The 25,069-nt window shown below is 51.9% G+C and overlaps 1 protein-coding gene across 1 annotated transcript in view; it reads left to right on the forward strand.

Annotated features, from left to right (window-relative positions):
* Positions 1 to 25,069, forward strand: part of LMAN1 (lectin, mannose binding 1) — a 141,224-nt gene that overhangs the window by 15,757 nt on the left and 100,398 nt on the right. Inside the window, exons 6-10 of the mRNA XM_075327913.1 lie at positions 23 to 146; positions 4,670 to 4,728; positions 5,252 to 5,384; positions 23,469 to 23,665; positions 23,881 to 23,951. Of these exons, the coding sequence (XP_075184028.1) occupies positions 23 to 146; positions 4,670 to 4,728; positions 5,252 to 5,384; positions 23,469 to 23,665; positions 23,881 to 23,951 (584 nt within the window). The remainder of the gene's footprint in view (positions 1 to 22; positions 147 to 4,669; positions 4,729 to 5,251; positions 5,385 to 23,468; positions 23,666 to 23,880; positions 23,952 to 25,069) is intronic.

Genomic DNA, 25,069 nt, shown 5'->3' on the forward strand with positions numbered 1-25,069 from the left:
GGTATCTGCTTTATTCTTCCAGGTAATGATTAACAACGGCTTCACCCCCGACAAGGAGGACTATGAATTCTGTGCCAAAGTGGACAATATGATCTTGCCCCAGCAGGGCTTCTTCGGGATTTCTGCAGCCACCGGAGGCCTGGCAGGTCCGTGCTTCTGTCACCGAACCCTTACACCTCACAGCCCACGCATTTCAGTAATGCAGCATATCATGTCCTGTGTGGGCGCGGGGCCATCGCAATCCTTCCAATTGGTAGACAGATCACTTAACCGATTAGATGCTGAATTCACTATTGACCCTCGGCATCCAAGGTGTCAACTTAAAGGGAACCTGTCAGGTGTAATGTGCACCCAGAACCACGAGCAGTCCTCGGTGCATACTGCTAATCCCTGCCTGAGCGTCCCTGTATCTAGTCACATATATAAAGAGATCTTTAGAAAAAGTACTTCTAAAGATCCTTTATGATATGCTAATGAGGCCGGGGACTAGTCCCAAGGGTGTGAGTTCCCTTGGTTAGCCGGCCCATATAGCCTGTTACCACGACCATGTGGGCGTACTCACATGCTAATGAATGTGCAGCGACGCCGCACATACATCAGTCTTCATGGCGGCTGGCAGAGAATGGATCCGCAGTCCCCGGGACTTCCGATCATGCACACTAAATTGATGCCGAGTGTAAGCTTCCCAGCTTCAGTGAGGTATATAGCGTCTGTCCGGAAGTCCCAGGGACTCCGGATCATGCGAAGAGCGCATCCATGAAGACTGAGGCATGTGCGGCGTCGCTGCGCATTCATTAGCATGTTAGTACACCACTGTAGGCGTACTAACATGCTAAGGGGGCCAACTAACCAAAGGAACTCACACCCTTGGGACTAGTCCCCGCGTTCATTAGCATATCATAAAAGATCTCTAGAAATACTTTTTCTATAGATCTCTTTATCTATGTATACAGGGATGGTTAGGCAGGGATTAGCACTATGCACCCAGAACTGCTCGTGGTCCTGGGTCCATATTGCACCTGACAGGTTCCCTTTAATTTTTTTTTATATATGCTTTTAATGCTGCTCATATTTGGGGGTGCTGAGACCACCGCCTATTGCTCAAAATACTACTGCGGGGCGCTGCGTTTTGCAAGGACAGAGCGGTGACTCTCCTGAAATGAAATAATATAGGTTATGTATCTGCTGATGGACTTTCTATTCAGTCCATACATTGCTCTGTGCAGACGTCAGCGCCGCATAGCAGTACTTTGTGCCATAAGTGGGCGACACAGATCCAGGGACCCTTCAATCAATATACAAAGAAAATTAAATTGATAGGTGCCCTTTAAACAGTCAATATGAGAGTTTTCTCAGATCCCGGCTGTTGCTGTTGCCATATACTCCACTGTTGAGGCCAGGTATCCCCTGAGGACAGTGCTGTATATGCCCAGCAGATGTCAGCTAAGGGTTAATATCTCTGCTTGTTGTCAATTAATATGAAACTCCATTGCCTCCATGCAGCAAAAAATATCTGTCCAGTCCTGTGTGATGGACAAAACGGTGCACGGCACATTACAGAACAGTTTTCGGAGCAGTATAGTGACCAATCATCCATCACAAGACCAGGGCATAACAAACCATGAAGATTCCTAGTGACTGACAGCAAGCAGAGATCTTATAGAGGATGGATACAGAAAGTATGCAGGGAAGTGGTTTAACATTTCATTGCATCACTATAGGGGTCAGTGGGTGCTCTCGCCTTTAGAAAGACAGCATGGCCCAGGGCTCATCCCAACTGAGCGCCCGACCTCCTTAACCGTGGGCAGAACACTACTATTATAATCCAGGTTTGGTTATGGATTGCCAATCGGATCCGCAGATCCTAGATTGGTATCATGTAGCAAGAGTCGCCCTGGGCAATGGACAGTCCTCCTTTTTATACCCCTGAGCTCTCTATTCAGTCCATTGGGGTCTTCATGACTGGTCGATAAGACTGGGCTCTTATTGGCTAGATTGCAAGCCATGTACAAAATATCCCTAGTAGTAATAGTCTCTGGCAGAGACAGCTAAAGGCCCTGTCACACAGAGATAAATCTGTGGCAGATCTGTAGATCTGTGGATGCAGTGAAATTGTGGACAATCAGTGCCAGGTTTGTGGCTGTGTACAAATGGAACAATATGTCCATGGTTTCACTGCAACCACAGATCTGCCAAAGATTTATCTCTGTGTGTGACAGGGCCTTAAGTTACATCGCATCTAGCAATACACATACTTATACAATGGGAGGTTCGCATAATTGATTTGTCTGGGTATCTGACCTTCACTGGCCAAGGCAAGTACATGAGTCAACAAGAACTTTAAGGCTATGTGCGCACTAGAGCTTTTTACCTGCGGATTTACCCGCGGATTTGCCCCGGAAATTTCTTGAGAAATGTCTGCAATCTTTGTGCAGACATTTCCCATGAAATTCAATGAGAAAAAAAAATAGTTGTGCGCACTGTGCGGATTTTTCTCAAGAAAATTTCTTGAGAAAATTTTCTCGAGAAACTTTCTTGAGAAAATGTGCATGTCCATTAATTTCCGCAGGTACCTGCGGTATTCCGGGGGTATTCCGCAGGTAGCAATGATGTGCGGTATACCACCGGAATAGCCGCGAATTACCTGCGGGAATGCTCATCGCTGCCTGCGGTTTTGCAGGAAGCGATGTCATTATGCCAGGAAGAGGAGCAGAGTAAACACACGTCACACTCCCTGGACGCCGCACAGAAGCACTTCCGTGCGACCTCCAGGTGCCGTGCAGTGTGTGTCCTGCTCCGGCCTCGCGGCTACCTGCACTGCATGGTGTCAGTGTCTGCCCGCAGTGTCAGCAGCCTGTCACGCGGCAGCGCAGGCAGACACTGACATCCTGCAGTGCTGGGAGCCGCGGGGATGACGATCGCTGCTGTCAGGAGGTGAGATCATTACCTGCTGTGACGATCTCCTGCCTCCTGACGTCACCGCTGTCACTGCCGTCTATGCCTGTCTCGCGAGCGGCCCGAGACTGTCACTAGCGGTGACGTCACGGGCTCTCGCGATAAGTCAGTGACAGCGCTGACGCCAGCAGCACAGGAGATGATCACAGAAGGTAATGATCTCATCTATGCTCCTGATGGCAGCGCTCGGCATCCCCTGCAGTGACCTGAGCTGACCTATTGATGTTAGCTCAGGTCACTGCATTGCTCTCCCAGCCAATGGGGAACATTCTGTTCTTCATTGACTGGGACAGCGACTATGGTATGGATCGCCGTGCCCCCCCCCCTTATTGGATTACGCCGGACGTGGAATTGATTGTGCTCTTTTCAATAAATTGGTTAAAGAGGGAATGTTTTGGGGAGTGTTTTTTCAAATAAAACTTTTTTTGTTGTCTATTTTTTAATTATTACTGACTGGGTTGGTGATGTCGGGTATCTGATAGACGCCTGACCTCACCAACCCCAGGGCTTGATGCCAGGTGACATTACACATCTGGCATCAACCCCATATATTACCCCGTTTGCCACCGCACCAGGGCGCGGGATGAGCTGGGGCAAAGCGCCAGGATTAGCACGTCTAATGGATGCGCCACTTCTGGGGCGGCTGCGGCCTGCTATTTTTAGGCTGGGGAGTGTCCAATAACAGTGGACCTCCCTAGTCTGAGAATATCAGACCCCAGCTGTCCGCTTTACCTTGGCTGGTGATCCAATATGGGGGGGACCGCACGTTTTTTTGTTTTTAAATTATTTATATAATTTAAAATAACAGCGTGGGGTGCCCACTGTTTTGGATTATCAGCCAAGGTGAAGCTGCCAGCGGTGGTCTGCAGGCTGCAGCCGTCTGCTTTACCCTAGCTGGCTACAAAAAATGGGGGGACCTCACGTCGTTTTTTTTAATTATTTATTTATTTTATGGCTAAATACAAGGCTAAGCACCCTTTAGTGCCACATGAAAGTCACTAAAGGGTGCCAGCTTAGAAAATGCAGGGAGGTGGAACATTATATAGGTTTTTCTCATCTATCTATCTATCCATCTATCCCTCTATCTATCTATTCATCTATTCATCTATCCATCTTTCCCTCTATCCATTATCTGTCTATCGATTATCTTTATTATTTATTGCAGGGACAAACCTGCGGTAAATCCGCGGCAAATCCGCGGCAAAACCGCATGCGGATTTGGTGCGGATTTTTTCCGCAGGTCCGGAAATCTTTCACTGGCAGAAGTTTCTCAAGAAATTTTCTTGAGACACTTCACATTTCTAGTGCGCACATAGCCTAACACTAGACTCCTGAGAGCCTTGTAGAAACAATGAGGGGCTTATCCGCCGTTTATAAACAAATATAATTATGTCCGGCTGAAATTTAAGAAACCTAACCCATGCTAGGCACTGACAGTCCATGTCATCACAGAAGGGTCTGGGCCTCAATACCAGGATAGTCAGGGATGATGTATCCAAGTCCTAGAAGGCCGATACGTGGCCTGTGATTAGTACCACCACGTATTGCTGACTCTGCAGACTGATTTATGAGCAGAGTCATCAGCTTATATGCTCTGTCCGTATAATATATATATGTATAATATATATATATATATATATATATATATATATATATTATTATCATTATTATTAATTATATATAATATTATTATTATTTTTTCTTTCCATTACAGATGACCATGATGTGCTGTCATTTCTCACTTTCCAGCTGACCGAGCCGGGCAAAACAACCGTAAGCTGCTCTTAAAGGGGGTTGTCCTGTGTATAATAATGTTTGCATTGTTACACTATTCCCATGTCATAAGTAGTGAGTATTTGACCCTTGGGACTCCACACAACCCTCACCCGATCCTGAATACAGTCCTCCTGTATTATAATGTATGATACTCCGCTAGAGCCATGAGATTATAGAGGGTGTTCAGTCTGCAGTACCCCATGTATGATCCCATCAGGGCACTCACACATGGTTTGTGGACATTTCCTACTTTTTGATCCTCATCGGTCAGCCCTATAACGCATACACATATGTCAGAGTGTGAATCGGATGTATGGAAAGTCCATGGGTCTCTTGATCCGAGCTTGACTTTCTCATGTATGTATCCGGGGTGGTCAGTGTCCGGACGGTAGACCCTCCAGATAGTCCAGGCATGTCTGTAGCTGTTCCTGTAAATCCTGCCGAGTCCTGATCAGATCTGCGCTCGCTGGGCAGGCATACGAGGCTTCTAGTATGGGAATGTAACACTGTCCTCATTCAGCCCGCTCCAGATGGAGAGATTCCCAAAGAAGAGAAGGACAAGTACCAGGAGGAGTTTGACAACTTCCAACAAGAGCTGGAAAAAAGGAAAGACGACTACAATAAAGACCACCCGGAGCTCAAGGATCACCCAGGCATGTATACACCCGCGCTGAGGTATAGTGATCGCGGCTGCTGGGCCTTTGTATGGTGGTTGTATTTGGCTTCAGCACCTTACAGCTCTACTCTATGGTGGAGTTTCTCAAAAACACTATTTTTAGTATTTTTTTTTTTTGTTAACTTAATGTTGCATATATCAAAAATATAATATTAAATATGCATATTTACGTGTTTGAGATATATATATATATATATATATATATATATATATATATATATATATATATATATATATATATATATATAATCTCAATCATTGTAAGCGTTTATACATAACAAATATATAATTTTTTTTATGCATAAACACTTGCTATAATTTAATATATTTATTATTATTATCATTATTATTTGCATCAGTTTTAATTAATTACTTTCATTATTTTTTCATTCTGTATTATAATTTGTATTAGTTTTATAATGACTACTTTAATTAAATTATGTTTCTTTATCGTTCCTATGAGAGACCCAGACATTGGGTGTATAGCTTCTGCCTCCGGAGGACACAGTACTACACTCAAAGTGTAGCTCCTCCCTCTGAGCTTATACACCCCCTGGAGAAACCAGATCTAGCCAGTTCATTGCTTTGTGTTCAGGAGGCACACATCCACACATGCATTCTCATCTGATTTTTCATTTTTGAAAAGCGTTTGAAGAAAAGCGGGTCCAAGCCTGGACTCCCGGCATGTCCCTTCTCACCCCACTGTGTCGGCGGTGCTGTTAAGGTTGATTCCCAGGCTGGAGCCTTACATGCCGCGCTCCTTCACCATCCCTCGGGCTCTGGCTTGAAGTGGGAGCCAGCACGGTTCTCCATGCTTTGCAGGAGACCGGTCTCCATCCGCAGCCCTTCAGGACCTTGCTGGACCGGAGCACTCATCCCCAGGGACTTGGAACCCTGCGTCTCAGCAAGCTAAGTACCTGAGACGTTTATATTCTGGGGGTCCCTGTACTTTATTATGGTGGGAGAGTGTGCTGAGTGAGTTTTCTGACATTTCCGGCCGGTTCTCTGGCTTTCGCCTGAGAACCGCGCCGATGGTGCCTGTGCGCCGGCCGCACCGCTCAAATTTAGGCCCCGGCTTCGCCGGAGGCCTACTTTCGGTTTCACTGCCCTCGCATGTCATTCATGCAGAGTGACAGTGCGGCTCCGCCCAGCGGCCGTTTTGCATAGGGGAGAGACACTCCTCACTGAGTACATGTCTCCTCCCCTGTAAGTCTCTTTGGCCCTCCAGATCCCGCTCTCAGAGTTGGTCTCTCTCCTCGCTCCGGCGCCATTTTATCAGCGTTCTCTCTGCGATCATCACTGGCTGCCGCATCCCTGCTGAGGTGCTTGGGGGTGCGGGCTTTGGGATCTGGAGGGCACACAACACCGCTCCAGCGGTCTGGTAAGCCACAACCTCTGGTTGTGGGCCTCTGTATATACTCTCTGGGGGTCACTCTAGCAGAGCCCCCACTTCAGCAGCATGTCTCTCACGAGGAGCAAGGCTCCAAAGCTATATTCAGTATGCGCTGCATGTAAGCTCGTGCTGCCTGATCCGAGCACATTTCCACATTGTGATGCCTGCTCTAACCTGGCGGTGCCTCAGCCTGGAATCGCACCCACAGTGGTCTCTCAGGCTGCTCCGGTCCCTGTGGCTGAACCCCCGGCTTGGGTAGAATCCTTAACCAGGTCTATCTCCCAGTCTTTTGCCGACTCCATGGGACAGCTGTCCCGGACTTTGCTGAACATGCATCAGCCCCCCTCACAGGGTGCCTCTGCTGCTAGGTCTCTCTCAGGACCGGAGCTCACAGAGGATTCATCATCTGGTCCCAGACCCCGTCCTCCTAAGAGGAGACGTAGGGCTTCCTCCCCTTCCTCGCCCCGCGGCTCTGTTTCAGAGGCTGACTCGCAGGACGAGGAGGATGCCTTTACAGGGGGCTCGGATGCTACTTCCATGTGCCCCATTGATCTGTCCGAAAGTGACTCAGATGTTAGTGATTTGATTGCGTCCATTAATTCTGTACTGGACCTCAATCCGCCAGTATCAGAGGAGCAACCCTGGCAGAAAAGCACCAGTTTACCTCGCCTAAGAGAGTAAAGAGTGTTCTTTAACCACTCCAGTTTTCAGGCCGCTGTGACCAAGCCTAGGGCCTGTCCTGACAAACGCTTCCCAAAGCGTGGTTCTGATGACTGTTTTCCCTTTCCACCTGAGGTGGTCAAGGAGTGGGCTCATTCACCAAAGGTAGACCCCCCCGGTGTCTAGACTCTCAGCCCGGACCGTTGTATCAGTGGCTGACGGCACCTCTCTTAATGATTCCACTGACCGCCAGGTTGACCTTCTGGCCAAATCTGTATATGAAGCGGCGGGGGCCTCGTTCTCCCCATCTTTTGCAGCAGTGTGGGCTCTCAAAGCCATCTCTGCTTCTCTAGAGGAGATGCATTCCCTCGCCAGGGAATCTATGCCCAAGATGGTTGCCTTAACTTCCCAAGCTTCCGCTTTTTCATCCTATGCCATGTCTGCCATGCTGGAGGCTTCTCACCGCACTGCGGTGGCTTCGGCTAATTCCCTCGCTATCCGCAGGATCTTGTGGCTTCGAGAGTGGAAGGCAGATGCTTCTTCAAAGAAGTACCTTGCTGGGCTCCCATTTGCTGGGTCCAGGCTATTCGGTGAACAACTGGATGAAATTATTAAGGAAGCTACTGGCGGGAAGAGTACTTCCATGCCACAAACCAAAACCAGGAAACCTGTCCAGGGCAGGAACCAGTCGAGGTTTCGTTCCTTTCGTTCCTCCAACTGGTCGTCCACTAACTCAGCCAAGGACCAAAAATCCAACTGGCGCACAAAGGCGCGTCCACAGAAGACCGCAGGAGCTGCTGCCACTAAGGCAGCCTCCTCGTGACTATCTATATATAAGAATAAGGCTGCACATCAAACTTAGATAATGGTATAATGCCTCAAGCATATGGAAAAATATTGGAATATACAATGAAAAATGCTACTTGCTAATTTGAACATGTGAATAATGAATTGCATACCTGCCATGAATATTAGAAAAAAGGAGATATTTAGCAATCGCATTGATCAATGTAACTGAGCCCCAAGGCCTCGTCAAGGCATATCTCTATATTGGGGTCCCTAGCTCTGTGACCCTAACTGTGTGTCATCTCATTGCAATTAAAAACTGCTATGGGTGGAGAGGGGTAACTAAGGACTTTCTTATATAGGAGATGGAAAAAACATGGCCGAAAGGGGCGGAGCTTTGTTCACATTCAGAAAAAAACTACATATAACTGAATAGGATAACTGAAGTGAGCACTAATATATATATATATATATATATATATATATATATATATATATGAGTGCAAGCCAAAAATACATACTATATATAAGAATAAGGCTGCACATCAAACTTAGATAATGGTATAATGCCTCAAGCATATGGAAAAATATTGGAATATACAATGAAAAATGCTACTTGCTAATTTGAACATGTGAATAATGAATTGCATACCTGCCATGAATATTAGAAAAAAGGAGATCTTTAGCAATCGCATTGATCAATGTAACTGAGCCCCAAGGCCTCGTCAAGGCATATCTCTATATTGGGGTCCCTAGCTCTGTGACCCTAACTGTGTGTCATCTCATTGCAATTAAAAACTGCTATGGGTGGAGAGGGGTAACTAAGGACTTTCTTATATAGGAGATGACTATCTGTCCGCGCCAGCAATGTCCTTAGTCGGTGGCAGGCTCTCCCACTTTGGCGACGCGTGGTTTCAACGGTTCAGAGGTTTCTACTCAAACCTCTTCCTAGTTCCCAAAAAGGACGGTTCCTTCCGGCCCATCCTGGATCTCAAGCTTCTCAACAAGCATGTTCAGGTGCGGCATTTTCGCATGGAATCTCTGCGATCAGTCATTGCCTCAATGACCCAAGGGGATTTCCTGGCATCCATCGACATCAGCGATGCCTATCTGCATGTGCCAATTGTAGTTTCTCACCAGCGTTGGCTACGTTTTGCAATCGGAGAGGAACATTTCCAATTCGTGGCTCTCCCCTTCGGGTTAGCCACGGCCCCTCGGGTATTCACCAAGGTCATGGCAGCAGTGATTGCGGTCCTGCAGCTACAGGGGTTGGCAGTGATCCCTTACCTGGACGACCTTCTAGTCAAGGCTTCATCCAGCGCAGACTGTCAGCGGAGTGTCTCGCTCACTCTCGCCACTCTAGCCCAATTCGGGTGGCTGGTCAATCTGCCCAAATCCACTCTGACTCCGACCCAGAGTCTCACGTACCTAGGGATGCAGTTCGAGACTCTTCCGGCACTTGTGAAGTTGCCCTTGATCAAACAGCAATCCCTCCAACTGGCGGTGCGCTCTCTGCTGAGGCCCCGCCGTTATTCCATCAGGCACCTCATGCAGATGCTGGGTCAGATGGTGGCGTCAATGGAGGCTGTTCCCTTTGCCCAGTTCCATCTGCGTCCTCTGCAGCTGGACATTCTCCGCTGTTGGGACAAGCGGCCTTCCTCCTTGCACAGGTTAGTGGCTCTGTCGCCACAAGCCAGGAGCTCTCTTCAGTGGTGGCTTCGGCCCCTCTCTCTGTCTCAGGGACGCTCCTTCCTGATCCCGTCCTGGGTGATCCTCACCACGGATGCCAGTCTATCCGGCTGGGGAAGCGGTATTTCTCCACCACCGAGCACAGGGCACTTGGACTCCGTTCGAGTCAGCCCTCTCGATCAATGTGCTGGAAACCAGAGCCGTGCTCCTGGCTCTCCTAGCTTTTCACCACCTATTGTCGGGCAAGCACATCTGAGTCCAGTCAGACAACGCGACAGCGGTTGCCTACATCAATCACCAAGGCGGGACACGCAGCCGCCTGACAATGTTGGAGGTACAACGTATCCTTCAATGGACGGAGGACTCCAAGTCCACCATATCCGCAGTCCACATCCCAGGCGTGGAAAACTGGGAGGCAGGTTATCTCAGCCGTCAAACCGTGGACAGTGGCGAGTGGTCCCTGCATCCGACAGTGTTTCAGTCAATCTGCCGCAAGTGGGGCACTCCGGATGTGGACCTAATGGCATCCCGTCACAACAACAAGGTTCCGATTTACGTGGCTCGCTCCCACGATCCTCAGGCCTTCGCAGCGGACGCTCTGGTTCAAGACTGGTCCCAGTTTCGTCTGTCCTACGTGTTTCCCCCTCTAGCTCTCTTGCCCAGAGTTCTGCGCAAGATCAGAATGGAGGGCCGTCGAGTCATTCTCATTGCCCCGGACTGGCCCAGGCGAGCTTGGTACCCAGACCTGCTCCATCTGTCCGTAGAGGCGTCGTGGCATCTTCCGGACCGTCCAGACCTTCTCTCACAAGGTCCGTTTTTCCGCCAGAATTCTGCGGCTCTCAGATTGACGGCGTGGCTCTTGAGTCCTGGATCTTGACGGCTTCTGGTATCCCACCTGAAGTCATCTCCACGATGACTCGGGCCCGTAAGTCTTCCTCTGCCAAGATCTATCACAGGACTTGGAAAATTTTCCTGTCCTGGTGTCGCTCTTCTGGCCATTCTCCTTGGCCTTTTTCCTTGCCGACCCTTCTGTCTTTTCTACAGTCTGGTCTGCAGCTGGGACTATCCCTCAACTCTCTCAAGGGACAAGTCTCGGCTCTGTCAGTGCTGTTCCAGCGGCGTATCGCCCGGCTGGCTCAGGTCCGCACCTTCATGCAAGGTGCGTCTCACATCATTCCGCCTTACCGGCGGCCCTTGGATCCCTGGGACCTCAATTTGGTTCTCACGGCTTTGCAGAAACCCCCCTTTGAACCTCTTAGGGAGGTTTCTTTGTTTCGACTTTCACAGAAAGTGGTCTTTCTAGTGGCCATAACGTCCCTCAGGAGAGTATCTGATTTAGCTGCGCTCTCTTCGGAGTCCCCTTTTTTGGTTTTTCATCAAGACAAGGTGGTTCTCCGTCCGACTCCGGACTTTCTCCCTAAGGTGGTTTCTCCTTTCCACCTTAACCAGGACATTACCCTACCTTCCTTTTGTCCGGCTCCTGTTTATCGCTTTGAAAAAGCGTTGCATACTCTGGATCTGTTGCGGGCGCTCCGGATCTATGTGTCTCGCACCGCTGCCCTTAGGCGGTGCACCTCTCTTTTTGTGCTAACCACAGGTCGGCGCAAGGGCCTCTCTGCTTCTAAGCCGACCTTAGCCCGTTGGATTAGGTCCACCATTTTGGATGCCTACCTGGGTTCTCAGGTGCCTCCCCCGCCGGGGATCAAGGCACACTCGACCAGAGCTGTCGGTGCCTCTTGGGCTTTCAGGCACCAGGCTACGGCTCAGCAAGTCTGTCAGGCTGCCACTTGGACTAGTCTGCATACCTTTTCAAAGCACTACCAAGTGCATGCTCATGCTTCGGCAGATGCGAGCTTGGGCAGACGCATCCTTCAGGCGGCTGTCGCCCACTTGTGAAGTTAGGCTCTACCTACTCCTCAGTTTTCTTCATCGTTCCTTATGGGAGACCCAGACCATGGGTGTATAGCTTCTGCCTCCGGAGGACACACAAAGTACTACACTAAAAAGTGTAGCTCCTCCCTCCTAGCATATACACCCCCTGGATAACCAAATATTGCCAGTTCAATACTTTGTGTTCAGGAGGCACACATCCACATTCATGCATTCTCATCTGATTTTCATTTTAAAGAGTTGGAAGAAAAGCAGGTCCAAGCTGGACTCCCGGCATGTCCCTTCTCACCCCACTGTGTCGGCGGTGTTGTTAAGGTTGATTTCAAGGCTGGAGCCTTACATGCCGCGCTCCTTCACCATCCCTCGGGCTCTGGCTTGAAGTGGGAGCCAGCACGGTTCTCACTGCTTTGCAGGAGACCGGTCTCCATCCGCAGCCCTTTCAGGACCCTGCCGGACGGAGCACTCATCCCTCAGGGACCTGGCCCTGCGTCTCACAAGCTAAGTATTGAGACGTTATTGTCAGGGGGGTCCCTTGTACTTTAATGTTGGGGAGAGTGTGTTTTGTACTATTTGTGACATTTCCGGCCGGTTCTCCGGTTTTCACCAGAGAACCGCGCCGAGGGTGCCTGAGCGCCGGCCGCATTCTAAAATTTAGGCCCCGGCTTCGGCTGCGGCCTAGTTTCGTTTTCACTGCCCCTGCATGTCAGTCATGCAGAGGGACAGTGCGGCGCCGCCCACCAGCCGTTCAGCTCAGGGGAGGACACTCCTCTCTGAGGAGATGTTTCCCTCCCCTGTAATCCCCTTGGCCCTCCGGTTCCCGCTCTTGGGCTAGGTCCCGCCCCCCTCCTCACTCCGGCGCCATTTTATCAGCGTTCTCACACTGATCGGTGCTGGCTGCTGCATCTCTGCAATCTGTCTGGGGGTCCGAGCTGTGGAATCCGGAGGGCACACAAAACGGTCTGGTAAGCCACAACCTCTGGTTTTGGACTTTCTTATACACTCTCTGGGGGTCATTCTGAAGGAGTGTATTCTTTACTGCAGAGCCTCCACCTCAGCAGCATGTCTCACACTAGGAGCAAAGCTGCAAGGCTTTACTCTATATGCACTGCATGTCAGCTCATACTGCCTGAACCGAGCACATATCCACATTGTGATGCCTGCTCTAACATGGTGGTGCCTCAGCCTGGAGTCTCCCCAGTGGTCCCTCCGGCTGCTCCGGCCCAGGTGGCTGAACCCCCGGCTTGGGTAGAAGTGTTTTCTAAATCTATCTCCCAGTCCTTCGCCGACTCCATGGGACAGCTGTTCCGGACTCTGCTGAGCATGCATCAGCCCCCTTCTCAGGGCACCTCTGCTGCTTCGGCTCGCTCTGCAGAGCTCACAGAGGATTCTTCATCTGCTCCCAGACCCCGTCCTCCTAAGAAGAGACGCAGGGACCCCTCTCCTTCCTCGTCCCGCGACTCCGATTCACGAGTCGACCCGCAGGACGAGGAGGATATCTTTACTGGGGGCTCGGACGCTACCTCCATGTGCCCCATTGATCTGACCGAGGGTGATGCAGATGTGAGTGACTTGATTGCGTCCATTAATTCTGTACTGGACCTCAATCCGCCAACATCAGAGGAGCAACCCTCTCTGGCAGAAAAGCACCAGTTTACCTTGCCTAAGAGAACAAGGAGTGTGTTCTTTAACCACTCCAGTTTTCAAGCCACTGTGTCCAAGCCCAGAGCCTGTCCTGACAAACGCTTTCCAAAGCGTGGTTCTGACGACCGTTATCCTTTTCCACCAGAGGTGGTCAAGGAGTGGGCTCATTCACCAAAGGTAGACCCCCCGGTGTCTAGACTCTCAGCCCGGACAGTTGTATCTGTGGCTGATGGCACCTCACTTAAGGATCCCACTGACCGCCAGGTTGACCTTCTGGCCAGATCTGTCTATAAGGCGGCAGGGGCCTCGTTCTCCCCATCCTTTGCAGCAGTGTGGGCTCTCAAAGCCATCTCTGCTTCCCTAGAGGAGATGCATTCCCTCACTAAGGACTCTATGCCTGAATTGGTTGCCTTAACTTCCCAGGCTTCAGCCTTTTCAGCCTACGCCATGTCTGCCATGCTGGAGGCTTCTCACCGCACTGCGGTGGCCTCCGCTAATTCCCTCGCTATCCGCAGGATCTTGTGGCTTCGAGAGTGGAAGGCAGATGCTTCTTCAAAGAAGTACCTTGCTGGGCTCCCATTTGCTGGGCCCAGGCTGTTCGGTGAACAACTGGATGAAATTATTAAGGAGGCTACTAGCGGGAAGAGTACTTCCTTGCCACAGACTAAACCCAGGAAACCTGTCCAGGGCAGGAACCAGTCGAGGTTTCGTTCCTTTCGTTCCTCCAACTGGTCGTCCACTAACTCAGCCAAGGACCAGAAGCCCACCTGGCGCAAGAAGCCGCGTCCACAAAGGTCCGCAGGAGCTGCTGCCACCAAGGCAGCCTCCTCTTGACTATCTGGCCGAGCCAGCAACGTCCTTGGTCGGTGGCAGGCTCTCCCACTTTGGCGACGTGTGGTTTCAACACGTCTCCGATCAGTGGGTGCGGGATATCATCTCCCACGGCTCCAGGATAGAGTTCTCTTCCAGCCCGCCAAACAGATTCTTTCTGTCAACTCCCCCCTGCTCCAAGGCCGCCGCCTTCTCTCAGGCCGTGGCATCCTTACAGTACAACGGAGTAATTGTACCGGATCCCGCCAGGGAACGGTTCAGAGGTTTTTACTCAAATCTCTTCCTAGTCCCCAAAAAGGACGGTTCCTTCCGGCCCATCCTGGATCTCAAGCTTCTCAACCAGCATGTTCAGGTGCGGCATTTTCGCATGGACTCTCTGCGATCAGTCATTGCCTCAATGACCCAAGGAGATTTCCTGGCATCCATCGACATCAGCGATGCCTATCTGCATGTGCCAATTGCAGTTTCACACCTGCGTTGGCTACGTTTTGCAATCGGAGAGGAACATTTCCAATTCGTGGCTCTCCCCTTCGGGTTAGCCACGGCCCCTCGAGGTCATGGCAGCAGTGGTTGCGGTTCTGCACCTCCAGGGGTTGGCAGTGATTCCTTACCTGGACGACCTTCTTGTCAAGGCTTCATCCAGTGCAGACTGTCAGCGGAGTGTCTCGCTCACTCTCGCCACGCTTGTTCAATTCGGGTGGCTTGACAATCTGCCCAAGTCCACTCTAACCCCGACCCAAAAACTTACGTACCTAGGGATGCAATTCGAGACTCTGCCGGCACTTGTGAAGCTGCCCTTAGTCAAACAGCAGTCCCTCCATCTGGCGGTGCGCTCTCTGTTGAGGCCCCGCCGTCATTCCATCAGGCACCTCATTCAGGTGCTGGGTCAGATGGTGGCGTCAATGGAAGCGGTTCCCTTTGCCCAGTTCCATCTGCGTCCTCTGCAGCTGGACATTCTCCGCTGTTGGGACAAGCGGCCTTCCTCCTTGCACAGGTTGGTGGCTCTGTCGCCACAGACCAGGAGCTCTCTTCAGTGGTGGCTTCGGCCCCTCTCTCTGTCTCAGGGACGCTCCTTCCTGATCCCGTCCTGGGTGATTCTCACCACGGATGCCAGTCTATCCGGCTGGGGAGCAGTATTTCTCCACCACCGAGCACAGGGCACTTGGACTCCGTCCGAATCAGCCCTCTCGATCAATGTGCTGGAAATCAGAGCTGTGCTCCTAGCTCTCGTAGCCTTTCACCACCTGTTGGCGGGCAAGCACATTCAAGTCCAGTCAGACAACGCGACAGCAGTTGCCTACATCAATCACCAGGGCGGGACTCGCAGCCGCCTGGCAATGTTGGAGGTTCAACGCATCTTTCAGTGGACGAAGGACTCCAAGTCCACCATATCCGCAGTCCACATCCCAGGCGTAGAAAACTGGGAGGCAGATTATCTCAGCCGTCAAACCGTGGACAGTGGCGAGTGGGCTCTGCATCCGGCAGTGTTCCGGTCGATCTGCCGCAAGTGGGGCACTCCGGAAGTGGATCTAATGGCATCCCGGCACAACAACAAGGTCCCAGTTTACGTGGCTCGTTCCCACGATCCTCAGGCCTTTGCAGCGGACGCGCTGGTTCAGGATTGGTCCCAGTTCCGTCTGTCTTACGTGTTTCCCCCTCTAGCTCTCTTGCCCAGAGTCCTGCGCAAGATCAGGATGGAGGGCCGTCTGGTCATACTCATTGCTCCAGACTGGCCCAGGCGAGCTTGGTACCCGGACCTGCTCCGTCTGTCCGTAGAGGTGCCGTGGCATCTCCCGGACCGCCCAGACCTTCTCTCACAAGGTCCATTTTTCCGCCAGAATTCTGCAGCTCTCAGATTGACGGCGTGGCTCTTGAGTCCTGGATCCTGACGGCTTCCGGCATTCCTCCCGAAGTCATCTCCACTATGACTCAGGCTCGGAAGTCTTCCTCGGCCAGGATTTACCACAGGACTTGGAGAATTTTCCTGTCCTGGTGTCGTTCTTCCGGGCATGCCCCTTGGCCTTTTTCCTTGCCGACCATCCTGTCCTTTCTACAGTCCGGTCTGCAGCTAGGACTATCCCTCAATTCCCTTAAGGGACAGGTCTCGGCTCTGTCAGTGTTGTTCCAACGGCGTATCGCCCGACTGGCCCAGGTGCGCACCTTCATGCAGGGCGCATCTCACATCATTCCACCTTACCGGCGGCCTTTGGATCCCTGGGACCTTAATCTGGTCCTCACGGCCTTACAGAAACCCTCCTTTGAGCCTCTTAGGGAGGTTTCTTTGTTTCGACTTTCACAGAAAGTCGTCTTTCTGGTGGCCATATCTTCTCTCAGGAGAGTCTCTGATTTGGCTGCGCTCTCTTCGGAGTCACCTTTTTTGGTTTTTCACCAAGACAAGGTGGTTCTCCGTCTGACTCCGGACTTTCTCCCTAAGGTGGTGTCTCCTTTCCACCTGAACCAGGACATTTCATTGCCTTCCTTTTGTCCGGCTCCTGTGCATCGCTTTGAGAAAGCGTTGCATACTTTAGATCTGGTGCGGGCACTCCGCATCTATGTGTCACGCACCGCTGTTCTTAGGCGGTGCACCTCTCTTTTTGTGCTAACCACAGGTCAGCACAAGGGTCTCTCGGCTTCTAAACCGACCCTAGCTCGTTGGATTAGGTCGGCCTTATCCGATGCCTACCAGTGTACTCAGGTGCCTCCCCTGCCGGGGATCAAGGCGCACTCGACCAGAGCTGTCGGTGCCTCTTGGGCTTTCAGGCACAAGGCTACGACTCAGCAGGTCTGTCAGGCTGCCACTTGGACTAGTCTGCACACCTTTTCGAAGCACTACAAGTGCATGCTCATGCTTCGGCAGATGCGAGCTTGGGCAGACGCATCCTTCAGGCGGCTGTTGCCCATTTGTGAAGTTAGGTTTTGCCTACTTCTCAGTTTTCTGTTTATTTCCCACCCATGGACTGCTTTGAGACGTCCCATGGTCTGGGTCTCCCATAAGGAACGATGAAGAAAAAGAGAATTTTGTTTACTTACCGTAAATTCTTTTTCTTTGTCGCTCCATTGGGAGACCCAGACAATTGGGTGTATAGCTTCTGCCTCCGGAGGCCACACAAAGTATTACACTTTAAAAAGTGTAACCCCTCCCCTCTGCCTATACACCCTCCCGTGCATCACGGGCTCATCAGTTTTTATGCTTTGTGTTGAAGGAGGCTGACACTCACACAATGCTCCACATTTTAGTCAGCAGCAGCTGCTGATTATATCGGATGGAAGAAAAGAGGGCCCTAACAGGGCCCCCGGCATGCTCCCTTCTCACCCCACTAAGTCGGCGGTGTTGTTAAGGTTGAGGTACCCATTGCGGGTACACAGGCCGGAGCCACATGCCGTTTTCCTTCCCCATCCCTTAGGGGCTCTGGGGAAGTGGGATCCTATCCGGTCATCCAGACACTGGGACCGGCCTCCCTCCGCAGCCCCTGTGGGATTCTGCCGGACAGGAGACGGAGTATCATCAGGGACAGGGCCCTGCATCTACAGGTACTCTGTGTCCCCTTGGGGACGGTGCATAGAGCACCTTGACCTCAGACGCTGCAGCGACTGCGGTGATTGGTATGACGCCGGGACTACCGCGCCGACCGCGCCTGCTTGCCGGCCGCGGTTTTAACTTTAGTCCCCGGCTTTTGCGGCCTAGTGCCTTACACTCCCGCCCCCGGCCCTGCCAGTCAGGGGGAAGAGCGGGACGGTCGGTCTAACGCCGACAGTGAGAGCTGGAGCACACTTGGCTGTCCTCCGCCCCCCTCACTAAGCACTTTACGGCACAGATCCCTGCACAGAGGTACTCAGTGTCCCCTTGGGGACGGTGCATGGAGCACCTTGGCCTCAGATTTGGCAGCGACTGCGGGGTTGGTACGGGACTACCGCGCCGACCGCGCCTGCCTGCCGGCCGCGGTGTTTAACTTTAGCCCCCGGCTTTTGCGGCCTAGTGCCTGAAACTCCCGCCCCCGGACCTGCCAGTCAGGGGGACGGTCGGGCTGACGCCGACAGTGAGGGCCGGAGCACACTGGGCTGTCCTCCGCCCCCCTCACTAATCACTCTACGACACTGATCCCCGCAAGGTACTCAGTGTCCCCTTGGGGACGGTGCAGGGAGCACCTTAGCCTCAGACTTGGCAGCGCCTGCGGGGTTAGTACAGACTACCGCGCCGACCGCGCCTGCTTGCCGGCCGCGGTTTTTAACTCTAGGCCCCGGCTTTTGCGGCCTAGCGCCTTAAACTCCCGCCCCTGCCAGTCAGGGGGAAGGGCGGGACGGTCAGTCTGAGGCCGACAGTGAGGGCTGGAGCACACTCGGCTGTCCTCCGCCCCCCTCACGTTTCACTCGGGGCACCAGATTCCCGCACTTTTGGGGTTACGCCCACGGCTCCCCCCTCCACTGTAAACGCCGACAGCCATGTTTTTAAGCAGCACACTGCTTGAGCGGTCGGTACGCCAGGGGGCTTCTTCTCGGTGCTGGGCCCCCTAGAGTGCTGAACTGTATATATAGATATATAATGTTTGTATGCATTTTCACAGTTCGACTGTACATATGTATCCCTCAGTGATCACTGTGAGCATTGCTCGGGCCATGTGGCACTCGCTCAGCCGGAGCCGGGGGCACTGGTTGCGCTCCGCCGGCGTCCCCTGTCCAGGCGGCAGGGACAGAGTTGCAGCTTTTGCTGAGAAACTCTGAGTCATTTTCACTATCCATGGCTCAGGCTATGGACAAATGGTCTGCTAAGATACTAGGAGCTTGCAGTCCAGACCGGCCCCTTACACAGGCCCCGGGCACTGCGGGATCTCCCCCAGGCCTCTCTCGGTCTGCGACGAAGCGTGCTCCTGGGGTGGCCTCTATTTATTACGTGGTGGACTCCGGCACGAACCGCAGTCCCAGACCGGCTAAGCGGCCTTGCTTAGAATCTTCCCCGACTTCATCAAGGGTCTCAGCTTGAGGACTCTATAGAGGACGAGGCGGAGGTCGCAACCCAGGACTCTGTCCGGACGTGGCTCTCAAGGCTTCAGAGATGCTGTCCAGAAGCACAGGGCTTTCCCGGACAAGCGTTTTTACTAAACGCCTTATAACACACGTTGTCCCTTCCCCTCTGACGTTGTTAAGGGTTGGGCTCAGTGTCCCAAGGTGCCCCTCCAGTCTCTTGACTGGCGGCTAGATCGGTAGTAGCAGTGGCTGACGGTTCAACGCTCAAGAATGCCACGGACAGGCAGAGCTCCTAATGAGATCCATCTATGAAGCCATAGGCACGTCCGTTGCCCCAGCCTTTGCAGCAGTGTGGGCACTCCAGGCTATCTCAGCTGCTCGGTCTGAGATTAATGCGGTCATACTCTGCTCCGCAATTAGCGTCTTTGACGTCTCAGGCGTCGGTATTTTCATCCTCCGCCGTGCATGCTGTCCTGGACTCGGCTAGCCGTACAGCGGTAGCATCCGCCACTCCGGTGGCAGTCCGCAGGGCCATGTGGCTACGCGAATGGAAGGCAGATTCTGCTTCCAAGAAGCTCTTGTCCGGTTTGTTTTTTTTCTGGCAACCGATTGTTTGGCGAACAATTGGATGAAACAATTGAGCAGTCCAAGGGAAAGGACTCGTGCTTACCCAGCCCAAACCAAAGAGACCTCAGCACCCTCAGCTAGGTCCCAATCCTCATCGTCCAACAGGCCACAGAAGAGCCAGAGAACCTCTTCTGCATGGCGGTCCAGGTCAGGGGAGCGGTCCCCACATGTCCAAGACCGATGGATGAGACATTCTGTCTTACGGTTACAAGATAGAGCTCAGTTCTCGTCCTCCGACTCGTTTCTTCAGAGCATCTCCGCCCCCCGAGCGAGCCGATGCACGTTTTCAGGCGGTGAACACTCCGACGGCAGGAGGAGTTGCGATCCCCGTTCCCCTTCAAGAACGTAGTCGCGGTTTTTACTCCAGCTTGTTCGTGGTACCAAGATAGGACGGATCACTCCGCCCCGTTCTGAACTTCACACTGCTCAACAGACAGAGAACCTGACGGTTCCGGATGGAATCTCTACGCTTTGTCATCGCCTCGATGGCCCAAGGAGACTTCCTAGCATCAATCGACATCAGGGATGCTTATCTCCATGTGCCGATTGCACCAGAGCATCAACGCTTCCTGCGTTTCGCCATCAGGTCGAGTCTTCACCAAAGTCATGGCAACAGTGGTGCCGGCCCTACACTCTCATGCCTCGTGATGGAGTTTCATACTCTCTCAGCAATAGTGAAGCTTCCGCTGCATAAACAGCGCTCACTACAGACAGGGGTGCACTCTCTCCTTCGGACCCAGTTACACCCCTTAAGGCGCCTCACACACTTCCTAAGGAAGATGGTGGCAGCAATGGAGGCAGTTCCCTTGCGCAGATTCGTCTGCATCCGCTTCTATCGGACACCGCAAATGGGACAGGAGGTCGACGTCCCTAAACAAGAACGCCTCTTTTTTCCCTTGCAAATCTTTCCGGCCCCAGCCGTGGCTGTGGTCACGACGGACGCGAGTCTGTCAGGGTGGGCAGCGGTCTTCCTCCGCCACAGGACTCAGGGAACCTGGACTCCGACAGAGTCTTCCCTTCAGATCAAGGTTCTGGAGATAAGGGCAGTGTCTCTAGCCCTAAAGGCGTTCCAGCGGTGGCTGGAAGGCAGGCAGATCCGAATTCAGTCGGACAACGCCACGGCGGTTGCGTACATCAACCACCAGGGCGGCACACGCAGTCGTCAAGCCTTCCGAGAAGTTCGGCGGACTCTACTGTGGGCGGAAGCCACAGCCTCCGCCACCTCCGCAGTTCACATCCCGGGCGTAGAAAACTGAGAAGCAGATTTCTCAGTCGCCAGGGCATGGAACCAGGGGAATGGTCTCTTCACCCGGACGTGTTTCTAGAGATCTGTTGCCGCTGGGGAACACCGGACGTCGATCTAATGGCGTCTCGGCACAACAACAAAGTCCCGGCATTCATGGCTCGGTCCAAGGATCACAGAGCTCGGGCGGCAGACACGTTAGTTCAGGACTGGTCGCAGTTTCGACTTATGTATTTCCTCCTCTGGCTCTACTGCCCAGAGGGTTACGCAAGATCAGGTCAGACTGCCGCCGCACCATCCTCGTCACTCCAGACTAGCCGAGGAGATCGTGGTACCCGGATCTGTGGCACCTCACGGTGGGTCAACCGTAGGCACTCCCAGACCGACCAGACTTGCTGTCTCAAGGGCCTTTTTTCCATCTGAATACTGCGGCCCTCATCCTGATGGTGTGGCCATTGAGCCCTGGCCCCTAGCGTCATCAGGGTTATCTCAAGTTGTCATCGCCACCATGAGACAGCCAAGGAAACAACGTCCGCCGAGATTTAGCCCAGGACTTGGAGGATCTTCTTATCCTGGTGCTCTGATCAGGGTTTTACTCCCTGGCCGTTTGCCTTGTCCACTTTTCCTTCTTTCTTTCACTTCAATCCGGAATGGACAAGGGCTTGTCTCGGCTCTCTCAAGGGACAAGTATCGGCGCTTCCGTGTTTTTTGAAAAGCGTCTAGCCATGCTTCCGCAGGTCCGCACGTTCCTGCAGGGGTTTGACCACATAGTCCCATATTACGAGCGTCCGTTCGCACCCTGGGATCTTAACAGGGTGCTGACGACTCTTCAGAAGCCATCTTTCGAGCCGATGCGGGAGGTCTCTCTATCTCGCCCTTCGCAGAAGGTGGCCTTCCTAGTGGCAGTCGCATCACTCAGGAGAGTGTCTGAGCTAGCAGCGCTATCATGCAGAGCCCCCTTCCTGGTGTTTCACCAGGATAAGGGCTTCTGCGTCCGGTCCCGGACTTTCTCCCTAAGGTATCCCCGCTTCATCTCAAGCAGGATATCTTCTTACCCTTGGGCCCTCATCCAGTTCACCAATGTGAAAAGGATTTGCATTTATTAGATCTGGTGAGAGCCCTCCGGCTCTACATTTCTCGCACGGCGCCCCGGCGCCGGTCGGATGCGCTCTTTGTCCTCGTCGCGGGCCAGAGTAAGGGATTTCAGGTTTTCAAGTCAACCTTGGCTCCGTGGATCAAGGAACCGATTCTTGAAGCCTACCGTTCTTGTGGGCTTCCAATTCCTGCAGGGCTGTAAGCCCATTCTACCAGAGCCGTAGATGCTTCCTGGGCATTGCGACACCAGGCTACGGCTCAGCAGGTGTGTCAGGCGGCTACCTGGCCGAGTCTGCACACTTTCACGAAACACTATCAGGTACATGCCTCTGCTTCGGCAGATGCCAGCCTAGGTAGGCGACCCCTTCAGGCGGCAGTTGCCCACCTATAAGAGGGGGCCGTTTTCGGCTCTTTTTATCGAGGTATTCTTTTACCCACCCAGGGATTGCTTTTGGACATCCCAATTGTCTGGGTCTCCCAATGGAGCGACAAAGAAGAAGGGAATTTTGTTTACTTACCGTAAATTCCTTTTCTTCTAGCTCCTATTGGGAGACCCAGCACCCGCCCCTGTTCCCTTCGGGCTGTTGTTCTTTTGTGTACACATGTTGTTCATGTTGAATTGTTCTTTTGGTTCATGGTTCAGTTCTCCGAACATCCTTCGGATTGAATTTACCTTAGACCAATTTATAAGTTTCCTCCTTCCTGCTTTGGCACCAAAACTGATGAGCCCGTGATGCACGGGAGGGTGTATAGGCAGAGGGGAGGGGTTACACTTTTTAAAGTGTAATACTTTGTGTGGCCTCCGGAGGCAGAAGCTATACACCCAATTGTCTGGGTCTCCCAATAGGAGCTAGAAGAAAAGGAATTTACGGTAAGTAAACAAAATTCCCTTCTTCTTATAGTTCCGACATGGGAGACCCAGCACCCTCCCTGTTGCCTGTTGGCAGTTTTCTTGTTCCGTGTGTTTTCACCGGCTGTTGTTGTAGACAGAGGTTCCGGTTGTTCCGGGTTTTGCTCTATCTCTACTTGTGGGTGGATGTCCTCCTTCAGCTTTTGCACTAAACTGGCTAGATTTGGTTATCCAGGGGGTGTATATGCTCGGAGGGAGGAGCTACACTTTTTAGTGTAGTACTTTGTGTGTCCTCCGGAGGCAGAAGCTATACACCCATGGTCTGGGTCTCCCATGTCGGAACTATAAGAAAAAGAATTTACGGTAAGTAAACAAAATTCTCTTTTTTTTATAGAGGATGACATGTATGAGTCTGTAAACGACCGGGAGCTGAGGCAGATCTTCGAAGGTCAGAACCGCATCCACCTTGAAATCAAGCAACTGAACCGGCAACTGGACATGATACTGGATGAACAGCGACGATACGTGAACGCAGTGACCGATGAGATCGCCAAGAGGGCGCCATCTGCTGGTGGCGGAAACATCCCGCAGGTACAGGACCGCTTCTGGACAACGGCTTATCCTAGACTGACTGTACCAAATTACTAACCATGTGGGGATCTGCCTGGAGTTTGTTTTTTTTTTTTTATTTTTTTTCTGAAGTGGGGGTTGCATTTATAATATAGCAAAAGACAAAAAGTCCAATAATAGATGTGTAATGTGAGACGGCCGACTTCCATAGTAAACTCCACTTATCTCCCTTTTAGGCTTCTCAACAGGAACTGGAAACTTTACTCAGTGGTCAGCGAGAAGTGTTCAAACACGTCAGCGAAATGAGGTAGGAAGGTTGTTTTTTGTTCTTTTTTTTTTTTTTTTTTTTTTTTTTTTATTTTTCCGTCAACCTTGCTATATGAGGGATTGTTTTTTTGTGGGACAAGTTGTATTTTTAAATTAAAACATACGTTTTACCATATAGTGTACTGGAAAATGGCAAAAAAAAGTCTAAATGCGGAAAAATTGCAAAAAAAGTGAGACTGTCTGATTGTTTTGTTATTTTATTCACTATATTCAGTATATGGTAAAACTGATGTGTCGCTGTGATTTCCTCAGGTTGGTGCGAGTTCATAGATATCAAACATGTATATGTTTACTTTTATCTAAGGGGTTAAAAAAAATTCAGACTTTTTTTCAAAAAAGTGGTGCACTTTTTGCGCCATTTTCCGCGATCAGTAGCGTTTTAATTTTTCAGGATATGGGGCTTAGTGATGGCTTATTTCTTTGTCGCTCCATTGGGAGACCCAGACAATTGGGTGTATAGCTTCTGCCTCCGGAGGCCACACAAAGTATTACACTTAAAAGTGTAAAGCCCCTCCCCTTCTGCCTATACACCCCCCCGTGCATCACGGGCTCCTCAGTTTTTATGCTTTGTGCGAAGGAGGCACACATGCACGCATAGCTCCACAATTTAGTCAGCAGCAGCTGCTGACTATATCGGATGGAAGAAAAGAGGGCCCATAACAGGGCCCCCAGCATGCTCCCTTCTCACCCCACTCTGGTCGGCGGTGTTTGTTAAGGTTGAGGTACCCATTGCGGGTACATAGGCAGGAGCCACATGCTGTTTTCCTTCCCCATCCCTTAAGGGCTCTGGGTGAAGTGGGATCCTAATCGGTCTCCAGGCACTGGGACCGTGCTCCCTCCGCAGCCCCTGGGGAATCTGCTGGACAGGAGCCGGGTATCGTCAGGGACAAGGCCCTGCTACTGTGAGGTACTCTGTGTCCCCTTGGGGACGGCGCATGGAGCGCTTGTGTCATACACGCTGCAGCACTGCTGGGTGTGTTAGTGCGCCGGGACTACCGCGCTGGCCTCGCTTATTTGCCGGCCGCGCTTATAACTCTAGTCCCCGGCTTTTGCGGCCTAGTACCGCATATTCCCGCCCCCAGGCCTGCCAGTCAGGGG

Source organism: Anomaloglossus baeobatrachus, chromosome 1, assembly GCF_048569485.1.
Source record: "Anomaloglossus baeobatrachus isolate aAnoBae1 chromosome 1, aAnoBae1.hap1, whole genome shotgun sequence".
NCBI classification, from domain to species: domain Eukaryota; kingdom Metazoa; phylum Chordata; class Amphibia; order Anura; family Aromobatidae; genus Anomaloglossus; species Anomaloglossus baeobatrachus.